The 12,743-nt window shown below is 35.6% G+C and overlaps 1 protein-coding gene across 1 annotated transcript in view; it reads left to right on the forward strand.

Annotated features, from left to right (window-relative positions):
* Nucleotides 1-5,882: 5,882 nt before the first annotated feature.
* HDX (highly divergent homeobox) overlaps nucleotides 5,883-12,743 on the forward strand; it is a 197,482-nt gene continuing 190,621 nt past the window's right edge. Inside the window, exon 1 of the mRNA XM_004714130.2 lies at nucleotides 5,883-6,029. Within this exon, the coding sequence (XP_004714187.1) occupies nucleotides 5,883-6,029 (147 nt within the window). The remainder of the gene's footprint in view (nucleotides 6,030-12,743) is intronic.

Here is a 12,743-nt window from a genome sequence, read left to right on the forward strand (position 1 = left end):
ATTCCTGCTGAAATGCTAATTCGTTTGACTATCTGCAAACTAAAAATTGACTTGAGCTTATTTTCATGATTCTAGTCTTTACGAATGCAGAGAATTGTATCTTGCATAGACTTATTATGCATATTATTAAAAGAATGTATTTTTGCTTTTGTCTTGAAAATAACTAAGCATTTATTTCCATTGCAGTTTTCTGTGGCAGAAATGACTTAAGGAAATTTTAGAAGTATTATACTTTAAGATCATCTAAATTTTAATTGAGGATAGAGGGCTTTTCATAACATAAGGAAAGAAATTTTAAAGAGCTGTGAATTTTCCAGTTTTAAGCATATATTAATTGTGGTAGTGACATAATCTGTTGTCAATTTGAGATTTAAGAGTGAAGGGGTGGAGTTTAGCCTGTTAATCAGGTCACAGCTTGATGACCTCATTTGGATGCATTAAAGAGATAAATAGCTCATTGGAGGGGGGACACATGCTCACTCCCTGCGAGACATTGCTGATGACAAGCCTGATGGAGCTACACTGATGCAGCCAGAGCCCTGGAGCTGGAGGAGCCACGTGGAGACTCACACCACCACTGAGATGCTTCTACTGCCAAAAGACTTTCCACCCATTGGCCTGTGATCTTTCTGTATTCAACATCATTGCATGTGTTTTGTGAGTCTGATGAGGATTTTATAGATTGGTAGTGGACATCCGGGCTAATGTCGGACTATGGACTTGATCTGGCTGAGCTGGGATATTTTCTCCATATTCAATTGCTCTTGTATATAAAGTTCTCTCTTATACATGTATGAGTCTCCCTGGATTTGTTTCTCTAGCCTACCTGGACTAACCAATTATGGTACCATGGGAGTGGGGTATTAGAGAAAAAATAATAAAGATGGAGAGTGGATACTTGTTCGACCTCTGTCTCATAGTAGTTTTTCTTCTTTGGCTAGCCAGAGGTTAGATATGGCCATGCAGTTCACTTGGTTGTTTTCTGGAAAGAATATGGAAAGTTAAAGTTTATTTTGTTTGGTTGTGTCATTGATCATTCCTGCCTGAAGTGGCAAAAATGAATATGATTAATGCATATTTTGAGCGCAGAGGACCATGCTGCTTAGAGAAAATGGCTGACAGAAGGTCAAAATGGTTAACAAAAAGCCTGGCTCTGGCTTGATGCTAATCCCATACTTTGTATCAATGTAATAGTTTAGATAAGGATTGAACTTGAATGTTTTAAGAATCCAGTTTAGGATCTGATGCTACTTTGTTTATACTGATTTCTTCTGCTTATTGTTATTGATATAATGGTAATGTTATTGACATAATGATATTAGAAATGATTATTGGGAAGTATGAAAATAGAGAGCTTGTAAACCCAATTGTCTTCTGTCATTAAAATTGTGTTGTTAAATGGGTTAGGACATGCCTTCAAAGAAGTTCTCTGAAAGGATAAGCCCCGCACAGTGCTTTGGAATACTCAGGACATTTGCTTTCCAAGACACTTGCCTAGTGGGCTGTTGACAGATTGAAGAAAAAGGAACTTTTAGCTTTTTGAATCTTGAACTAGTGGTTTTTGTCAAAAGCTGGAAAAAATCTGTAGCCCTGAAGAAACTCTCCACTCTAGGACTGAACTGTTAAAGAGAGCCTGTGGGCAAGCTGAAATGCTTGCTAGGTGACCATCTGGATTCACTTGTTGAGTGGAAGTGAGAGAATTACAGCAATAAAAAGATGGGTTGAGTCTGGCCACTGACACCCATGGACCTGGTTGTCAGGGAGTAGAGGAGAAGATGAGAGCGGGTTAACTGGTCTGAAGTTCATGACCTAGCACAAGGGGGCTGGGCTTGTTGAGAATTTATGACAGTGCACATGGTCTACAGGCGAGGTGACAAATGGGCACCCTGATGAGGCTAAGTGAGGCAGCCCACATTGAGTTGGCCAGACCCTGACCAGATGAAGAGAAGATTTTTGAGCCTGTGACCTGGTGCATATTGCTGCTGACTTTATGAATGGCCTGTCCCAATTTGACTTTGCTTATGGATGCGGAGTTCACAAGGTTCCAACTGGAATGAAGATTCTTCACATCAAAGAATATGATTGTTTCCTCAGAGCACTGGGTTGATTTAACTGGGCAGAATAGAAATTGGCTTCCCAAAATTGGGCAGATAAAGGCATGAAGTGACTTGCTCACAACTTTCAAAAGTGGGTCAATAGGGTATTCATAGGGTTATAGGAATAAGGTGTAGGTGTTACTTAACTACAATTGTTAGGCATAGGATATTTTTGTTTTGTTCAAATATAGAATGTTATGTTTAAATGAGGGTTTCACATATTGAATTATATGCATTTTATTTTTATCCTGTTAGGTACAGATAAGATTTTAGTATTATTTGTTTGAATTATATATGGCTAAAGAGTTGTATGAAAGTGTCACATTGACAAGGGGTGGTCTGTGGTAGTTATATAATCTGTTGTCAATTTGATAAATAGCTCACTGGAGGTAGGACACAGGCATACTCTCTGTGAGACATTACTGACAATGAGCCTGATGGGCCTATGCTGATTCAGCCAGAGCCTGGGACTGGAGGAGCCATGTGGAGACCCACACCAGAGCTGAGATGCTTCTATTGCCACTGGATCCACAAGACTTTCCACCCACTGGCCTGTGATCATCCTGCATTTGGCATCGTTGTGTGTGTTTCGTGAGTCTGAAGAGGCATTTATAAATTGGTATTAGACATATGGGCTAATATTGGACTTATGGACTTGATCCTGACAGCGCTGGAATATTTTCTCAATATTCAATTGCTCTTATATATAAAGTTCTCTCATACGCATGAGTCTCCCTGGATTTTTTTCTCTAGTCTACCCAGACTAACACATTAATCTTCCAGTGTATGTTCTCACAGTGTATATGCATATATAGCTGTTGCCTGCAGTACATTTTCTCTTTTGATATAGCCTCTGAAGACACAACAGGTGTCTGTAATTCATTGTATCTTCAACATTATAGTTGTTTCTTTGTTTTATTAACAACCCTTAAACATACATTAACATAGCGTTTCTTTGTAACCATTCTTTATGTTTGAATAGTTTGTCACAGGAAAATGTGTGCTGATAAGATATACATTTTTGTGCTTTAATTTCTTTTTTATGAGTGAGGATTAAAAACTATATGGTATTGCATAAGTTATCTTTTCTCAATGGTTCATTAAAACACGGAATCCTAAAGCTTAGAGAGATCTTAGAAATCTCATACCTGAATATGATAGATAAGATGAAGGACCTAGTTATATTAAAAATATAAATATTTTACAACTCTGTGTTGCCTTACAATTAAAAATAAATTAGCGTGAATACCCTAACTTATCTATAACAACTCAGAATTTTAAACAGAATCCAACATTTTATAGACTAAAGTATGCAGAGCATCGTCATCTCAATAATTAACTAGTGCAGCTGAGAGTAGAACCAGATCTTCTTATTCTTATGGGCTTTTATGTGCTGAGTGCATTGCACAGTGAAGAGTATTAGAGTAGATATCTTCGGATAAGACTTTTTTGTTGTTTTTTGTATCCCAGTATGTAAACCCAACTATCCTCCCTACCTCAAACCAGTGGACCTCAATTTCTATGAAACCAATGAAATACCATGTTATCTTCAAAATCAGTTGGAACCTAACTTTAAAAACAAAGGTGCTTAACTTTCTTCCTAATTTGTTGTTAATGATTAGAAACATTGGCTGTGAAACCTTTCAATATCTCTCTATTTCACAGCTCAAGATAGCGAGTGGATAGGGATAATAGTAAGTTTTCTTGCCCTTGGTTTTATCTAATTTTTGTGGCAAATAATTAATTTGTAGAATTTTGAGAGAAAGATAATAGATCCATTGAGCAGAATTCTGTTGCTACTGATTTTATAGGAAAAATCGAGAGTCCCAGCATTGTATGGAGGCAGAATTGTAGTCTCCAAAAATCTGTTTAGTATTCAGTTATGTACCATATATTTCACTATTGATATTAGTGAGGAATGACTTGCTATGCTTTGTGAAGTGTATGTCATATGCTAAGAAGTGTAACAATTACACTTACAGCTAATATGAAAACATTCCTATATTATTAGGATATGTGTTAGGACAATCGTGGGACCCTCCCATACCTTACACAGTAGGCATTTTTTTTGGTAGTCACTGGTCTACAGAGAAGTATCAGAGCCCTTATTACACTGATTGTGTATCAGTAAATGGACATTTATCAACATCTTCAGAATCCATTCCAATATACCTTACTTTTAAAACCTCACAAAATTAGATAGAGAAGAATTTCGGGTGTTTGCCCTTCATATACTGGTTTCTCTCCTGATTTTGGTTGAACCATTTAGGAAAAAAAACCAAATAAACCCTTAAATTGTTCTGAAAGCTAGAAGACAAGATGATAAAGATTGCTTTGAAGGCTATTGTCCCAACCCACAGGTGCCAATTCCTTGACATTTTGCTCCAGTTGCAAATAATGGTTCTATACGTCTACATTTGGTGAATGAAAAACCCTTAAGAAAGATAGTGAAGATTTTGTTGCTTGTCTCTCTATGTTTCAAGGCATTCTCTAAAAAGGACACTTTGTGCAAATCTTCTTTGTGCTCTCTCTCACTTATGATCTTATTAACATTATATAGGGAAATACTTGTTTAGCAAGAAAGGAATCCAGATGAAGAAATCTCATTCGATACCTAGATGGCTTCATTGTTCAAAATACTTAGAGAAAGCTATTAATCTTTTATTTTAATTTCAGTGTATTTTTTGGTTTCCTATATGGTATGCTAGAAAGATTTCTGTTTGGTTTGAGTTGTAGTAATTTTTGCTGGTTTTTTTTCAATTATTTTGAAGCACTACGTTTCCTGGGAAAGTTTTTTCCCCCCTGTACTTTTGATAATAATAATTTCAGGTTGATAGCTTTTAACAATAACCTGAGATTGCTTTAATTCAGTTACAAGGAGCCTTCATTATAAAACATACTACTAGCACTATTGTTTTTAAAAAAAGGCTTAGGCTTGTCATGTATTTGTGATATTCCCAGAGTTATTTTTCATTAGTATATCTTGCCTCTTGACAGTTTGAACAAAACGTTTTGTTTTAAATTCTTATCTAATTATGGTAATTTTAATTTAACTTAAATGTTATTTATGGCTTATTTTTAGTATCAAATAAAAATACATTTAGCATATGCTTTTGAATTTTATTTATATCCTATATTTATTTAAATAATTATTTTACTTTTACTTAGTATTACTTAAAGTAAAGATGTTTACACAGTTACAAAATCTTCCTGCTCATTTTTAAGCTTCAAAGGAAAGGTTTAATTTAATATATATATATTAAAAAAAACCTTTATGTTGGATAGAGGAAATATTTTAAGAAAATACTCTTTTGTTCCAGAATCTGGCTGTAAGACCTTTAACATATGCCTTGCTTGACAAATAACAGCAAGCGTCCTTGTTGATAATTGACTGCAGATGGCTACTTCTATCACTGGCTTTACTAGCCATAAATATTTATTTCAGTGAAAGCCCTTTTCCTCCCAAACATTGACACTAAACAGATTGACACTAAACAGAGTTTGGTCTTTTCTCTTTGCTTTCTTCTTTTTGTCAAAACTTGTTCCATTTTCTGAGCAAAGTCAGTAACTTTGCAAAAGGTATATATATATATATATTTTTTTTTTTGAGAACCTCTCTCCCTTCAGCACACTAAATATTCTCCAGTACTAGAGAGTTATTTACTTAAAGAAATCTTGCAGCTTGGCTTGGAAGCAACTGAAATTGTATTGAAAATTAAAAGCATGCAAATTCTACACATACCCAATATTTATTCCAATTTTCAGAGTATCTTCTTTTATTTTTAGATGAATCTACGTTCTGTATTTACTGTAGAACAACAAAGGATTTTACAGCGTTATTATGAAAATGGGATGACAAATCAAAGTAAAAATTGCTTTCAGCTCATATTACAGTGTGCACAGGAGACTAAGCTGGACTTCAGTGTAGTCAGGGTAAGTATTGAGGTGTTCCACTCTCAAATTTATAGAATTTCATTACAAGTGAAGTGATATTTCTTAACATGAGAAATAAATATTCAGGGTATGAAGTCCTTAACTTTTATAAACAACTTCATTTCCCTGGCATAATAATATTAATTTTTGAGAGGTAGAGGGAGCTCATCTTTTAGTATGTATTTACTTGCTTCTACAAATTTCTTGGTAACTCTAAAACGTTGCAGTTGTAAACATTTCTTTAAAAATCCCAGTTCTGATTGGACTGATGGATTATAACAGGGCCTGCTTGATGTTTAACAGAGAGTTACTCATCTACTCTGGGACAGGACAATAGTTAGATTTGGAACTATTTGTATGGCCTCTGTCTCTATCACTCTTTCTCTCTTTTCTTTTGGTGTCTATCTATATAAGGTAGGGAGGATAAGCAATCCCAAGGAGACAGCAATGGGACCAACTCTTCTGTTCCAGGGACTGAGGGGTGGGGTGGGGCATGGGAGAGAAAGAGGTAATGACAGGGACAAGTGAATAGCAAGGGATATAAAATTGATGGTGAGGAGGGTGTAGCAATTGTGTTTGATCAATTGAAATGTATCTGAGAAAAATTACTGAGTAGCAAATGATGTTTAAACATGATATTGGGGTAGGAGGAAAGAACAAGAAAGTAAAAATTATATGTATAGGTATAAATGTAGATGTGCATATGTAAACATATATGTGTACATGTAATTATATAAAGTTAAGTGTATTTATACATATAGATTTATCTATACATATAAATACAACAAGGAAGCAGATGCACTTTGGGCCTCTCCTTAAATCTTGCCTCAGTACAAGAACGGTTTGTTCTAATACTGTGGCAATGTATTGCACTCACCTTCCTGACACAATTGCTGAAGACAAAATGGGTGCATAATCAAATGTGGTGAAGAAAGCTGATGGTGCCCACCTATTAAAAGATATGGCATCTGGGGTCTTAAAGGCTTGAAGTTAAACAAGTGGCCATCTATCTGGGCAGCAACAAAGCCCACATGGAAGAAGCACACCAACCTGTGTGACCATGAGGTGTCAATGGGAAGAGTTATCAGAAGTACAAAAATAAGCAATCAAATTTATGTGATGGAGCATGGACAAAGTGGAGACCCAAAACCCACCTGTAAAATAATTTGACAGTTCCTCACAGAAGAGCCACACAGAAGGGATGATATATCCAGGGTGCAGTATAACACTGATGAAACATGACTATCCTCTAGTTCTTTAATATTTCCTCCCATTACTATTATGGTCGTAGTTCTACCTAATTAATATTGTTAGAATTGTGTGTGTTCATTTGTATAAATAAGATTGTTCGATGCATAAAATCCAAGAAAGATAAACCCTTCAGAAATAGTAATGGGAGTAATGATTCCCTGAGGGTACAGGAAGAGAGGGGAGTGGACAGGGGAAGGGGGAACTGATAGCAATGATGAGTGTATAACCCCACTCGAGGGGAACAAATAACAGAATTGTAGGTGAATGGATACATTGGATGGTGTAAGATATGGCAATATATATTATATATAATATAATAATAAGGGTTCCTGAGGGGTAGGGGAGGGGAGGAAGGAGAAAAAGGGGAGTTGATATCAAAGAGTTCAAGAAGAAAGAAAATGTTTTGAAACTGATGGTGGCAGCAATTATATAATTATGCTTGATCTAATTGAATTATGGATTGTTATAATATCTGTAAGAGCTCCCAATAAAATGATGAAAGAAAGAAGTCCCAGTTCTTTGAACTAAAATATGTGCCTAGCATATTTTCTTGTTCTATTCTAATTTTTCATCAGACATTATGACTCAATATTTTTTATATTTTTAGGAAGGCATAGCCTTTTATAAATACCTCATCCTTTTTTCTAAGCAAAATGCATGCATTTAAATGGATTAGAAAGTAAGGAACAAGAAACTCAAAGGAGGGAGACTCCTTTATCACAACCATAGCCATTCAACTATGAAAACTCACTGCTGTTATCCGTTTGTGAAAGACAATGGTAGGTGATATAAAGAAGGGAAAAGGGTGCCAATAAAACTGTTGGGGGGAAAAAGAAGGGAAAAGCTAAATATATCTGAACTCATCATGGATATTATTGGGCACATATAGCCTTTCATATTTGAACATGCTACAAATTCTCTTGGCAAGAAATCTTAGGATTTTGAAGATTAGTAGATTTCCCATCATTGACAATTATTAGGCAAGTTTGGGAAAGAGAAAGGACATCAATTTTTTCTACAGGGTTACCTTCCAATGCTTTTAAGGTAAAAATCTTTTAGTAAGCAGAATTCTTTGAAGAATGCATTTCTTAATGATTAAACAATATATTTGCCTTCAAAGAAGGGATTATTTCACCAAGCATGTCTAGGACAAAAGCATACATAAGGTCTGTTTCATATTTGCTGAGCTCAGAAATAATACTCAGAAATATCTCCTATGAATGGTTATAGATGGCTTATTTGAAATACCTTAAGTAAACTTCAGAGAAGATTTTTAATTATCTTAGAAGAAGTAATGTCAAAATGTACATTTCAAGGTGAAGAGATTGCATTTCATATGTACAAATTTATTTTCCTTTTACAGTAATTTTCTTCTATTTTACCATGACTTAATACTGTAAAGGCCTTCACAGGCAGTTCTATTTTAGACTGTTAACTTTCATATTTCTAATTTATTGCTATATTTTAACTCCACCATTTTTGCTTGACTATGTGAGTTTTGAAACAGATTTATACATTTATGTGAACTCTAAAACAAACCAAAATGAAGATAAAATTCATGTAATATAACATTATAAGTAAAATGTTATATAAATAAGCAATTGTGTAAAGTAGATCCATTCATTGGATCCCTGAAGAGCCTAATTGTATAAAACTCCAGTCCTAACCTAAACAGGGAGTCCTATAAGGTAAGCAGTGAACTGCTAACTTCAAGGTCTGCGATTCAAAGCTGCTGGGAGAAAGATGAGGATAACTGTTCCTTTAAAATTTTACTGCCTCAGAAACCCTATCTATATCTATCTAGCTCCCTGTCTGTCTGTCACTCTATGTATCTATCTAGGTGCATATATATCTATATTCGGTCTCTGTGGGTTGGAATTGACTCAACAACAGTGGGTTGGACTTCTTATAATATTTAAATAATAGCACAATTCCGTGGCTTTTTCAGTCAGAAGAGGGGTTGTTTATAAACTCATCACTCCACGATTCCCCCTCTCATACTTTCATAGATAGATATACATTCTACTCAAAAGAGAGTTTTCTTTTGTATTTAAAATATAGTTTCCATCATGTTTTCACCTTAAAAGAATAAAAATCTCATGTACTAAAAAACTTGATCCCAATGAGACCTTACAAGGGTAAAAACATATGAACATGAACACATAAAGGGAGCAAAGGAGCAAGAGAACAAAGACGGTAGGAGAAAAAGAAAAAGAGGCTCAGAAAGAGCAAATATCCTTTTTAAAAACAGTTTTATTGGCACTTCATCCACATATCATAAAATTTAATTGTTCAATCATATCAAGAAGAGTTGTACAATCATTCCCACAATCAATTTTAGACCATTTTCTTCTTCTTTATATTCATTGTTATTCTTATAATTTTGTTTAAGTTGTCTTAAAGATATACACAACAAAACATTCTCAAACTCAACAACTTCTACATGTATAATTCAGTGCCATAGATTATGCTCCTCGTGTTGTACAACTATTATTGATATCCTTTTCCAAATTATTTCATCACCATTAACATAAACTACATGCTCCCTAAGCAATAACTTCTTCCTTCATCCATGCTAACCAAAGATAAAGTTTGGTTTACTTTTAAAAAACAATTGGTTACTTAATATAATATTCACATATCTTATGCTTCCATAGTTAAATCTCTCTTAAAAAGGGTTGTATATACATCATCATAATCAGTTTTAATGCTCCTTCCCCACTCCTGCATTCATTGTTAGCTCACCAATTCCCATCACCCTCTCCACTTTACCCTCACCGTGTCATTCCCCATGAACCATTGCATCAATTATTGTCTCTATGCATTCACTCCTTCAGTGCTTCCTAAACTGGGAAACCTAACAGAAACAATAAAAAACAAAACAGAAAGAAGAAAATAATACTAATAATATAAAGATTAAAGGAAATAAGAGCAAGAAAGAAAAGACCATGAACAATATTTTAAAAGCCAGATAAGAATTTTTTGTTGTGGAACAAGTGAGAAATATTTGAGCCTAGAAAAAATTCAGGTTGGGTTAAAGGGAGGTCAGCTGACCAAGTACCATATTGTACCATGCTTCAAACCACCATAATCAAGTTTACAATAATTTCTGTCTGACAGTAAAGCTGTTCTAGTCCCTAGCCTATGGCTATAGAGGACCAATCAGAGCCTTAATCTGACTAGATAGTCTGCAGATGGATTTTGGGCTACCACTGGTCTCCATAGCCTTTTACAAATTGGGTGTTCATAATTTAAGCCCTGATACATTTTCCTTTATCATATTTATATTTTGTTAACATCATCTTTGGATCACACAGGCTGGTGTGCCTCTTCCATGTGGACTTACTTGAGGCCTTGCTTAGATGGCTGTCTGTTTGAATACAAGCCTTTAAGACACTATTCACATTGATAGTCGGGTACAATTTGCTTTCTTCCCACACTTTGCTGTAGCACACTTATCTTCAGTAATCTCTTCTTGAAGGCTAGTATTGAACATGGCCATGTTATAAGTACTAACTCTTCTTGGATCGGGGCTAGAAATACATACGAGCCCAGAATCCATCTGCTTGTCCACGAGTTATAAATTAATCTGATTTACTTTGGTGGTCATATTATGACAAAAACGAAAATCAAAAAGAACAACAAAAACAAAAATAAACACCCCCAGCTACCCCCCTCCCCCCAAAAAACAAGAACCAAAAGAGAAAAGCATTGTCCATTATCCCACTGGGGTATAAATCGATTGCATTGATAACATCAGTAAATTATCAAATGGCATAGAATTTAAGGTACTGTTGATCTGAGGAATTTATGCGAGTGTAGTCTGTGAACTGCAATCCATGAGATTTTGCTTTGAACAGATTGATTTCTTAAGCGATTGAGCTCTGTTTACATTGAGCATGGGAGTTGGTGCTAGGAGAACATTCCCTGTATCGTTTCTTACAAGGGCAGATCCTTGCTTCTCAGATTAAAACCTGTCATATTAATGCCAGTTTTAATGCAAGCATTGAGATATTAAATATATGGTGGTTGTGAGTCCCCTTTCACTGAACACACACTGAGCCAGGGGTCCCACCCAAGGTCGAATGACTGCTGTTTCTACAGTCTTGGGGTGGCCATTATTTGGTTCCTCTGTGATCAGAGTATTTCAGTCCTAAGCCCAAGGGTACACACAGTTCGTTTTGAGGTTCATTCAATTGGGCTTCCACATCCTCCTAGTTAGTGGTCCTTGGGGGATGTCATTATAGCTTAGTCCATGGCGTGGTTCACCAAGAGTTGGGTAGAAACTTATTTGAAGGGTCTACCCAGGATCATTAAGCTGAGTTTATTCTTCATTTAGGTTCCCTACAATTATTGTTTAGCATCCCTTCCCGATATGACATTACTGCTCCCCATTTACCCAACATACCCACCAACCAAAAATTGCAGTGCCTCCTATGAAATGTAGATGCTTCCTTCTCCTGATCCTAACTGGATTTTCCAGTAAAGTTCTGCTCCAATTCCTGTGGAAGGCCTGTTTATTTGTTGCAGCTTTGTCTCCATGTTGTCTAGCATGAAGTGGATGGCCTTTTCTCTTTTCCATCATCTTGAAGGAGTGACCTCAGTCAATGTGAGGTCTCCTCTTTCAGTGTGATTCTTATGAAGTGCACATAGTGGAATAATAATGGTTTATGGCCAGTAGGTAGATATTTGTTTGAGAATGGGTTTCTAAAATTTGTTTAATTGGTGGTTTTCCTTATAGTAGTGCACTCAGACAATATTTGTCCTTTTGTGATTGACTGACTTCACTCAGCATAACGGTTTCCAAGTCCTTTCATGTCATGTGGTGTTGTATGCTTTCATCACTGTTCCTTAGGATGCATAATAATCCATTGTGTGCATGTACCATAGTTTCTTTATCCATTATTCTACTATTGGGCATTTGGGTTGCTTCTAGTTTCTTGCTATTGTGCACGGTGGTGATATAAATATGGGGTAGCATATATCCACTTGTGTTGTGCCTCTTATTTCTCTGGGGTATATTCCTAATAGTGGTTTTGCTGGATTGTATGGAATTTCAATTCTCAGTTGCTTTAAGTATCACCATATAATCTTCCATAGTGGTTGTATGTATTTAGAAGTCCACCAATAGTGTAGACAAGTTGCAGTCTTTCCAAATCCTCTCCAGCGTTTTGTTTTCTGTTTTTTTAATTGGACTAGCCTTGTGGGTGTGAAGTGGTATCTTAACTGTTTTAATTTGCATCCCTAATGACTAGTGATTGTGAGCAGTTTTCCATGTGTTTTTTAGCCTTTTGTGCTTCATTTTTAGTGAACTGTCTGGTCATATTTTTTTTCTCACTTCTTAATTTTATCTTCTGTTATTAAGCTGTTGTAGAGTTTTGGACATTTTGGTTATTAGATTCTTGTCAAATGTGTCATTGATAAAAATTTTTTCCCCAATCTGTGGGCTCTCATTTTACTCTC

This window comes from Echinops telfairi, unplaced genomic scaffold (genome assembly GCF_000313985.2).
Source record: "Echinops telfairi isolate 266 unplaced genomic scaffold, ASM31398v2 ScPeMD7_7419;HRSCAF=8457, whole genome shotgun sequence".
NCBI lineage: Eukaryota > Metazoa > Chordata > Mammalia > Afrosoricida > Tenrecidae > Echinops > Echinops telfairi.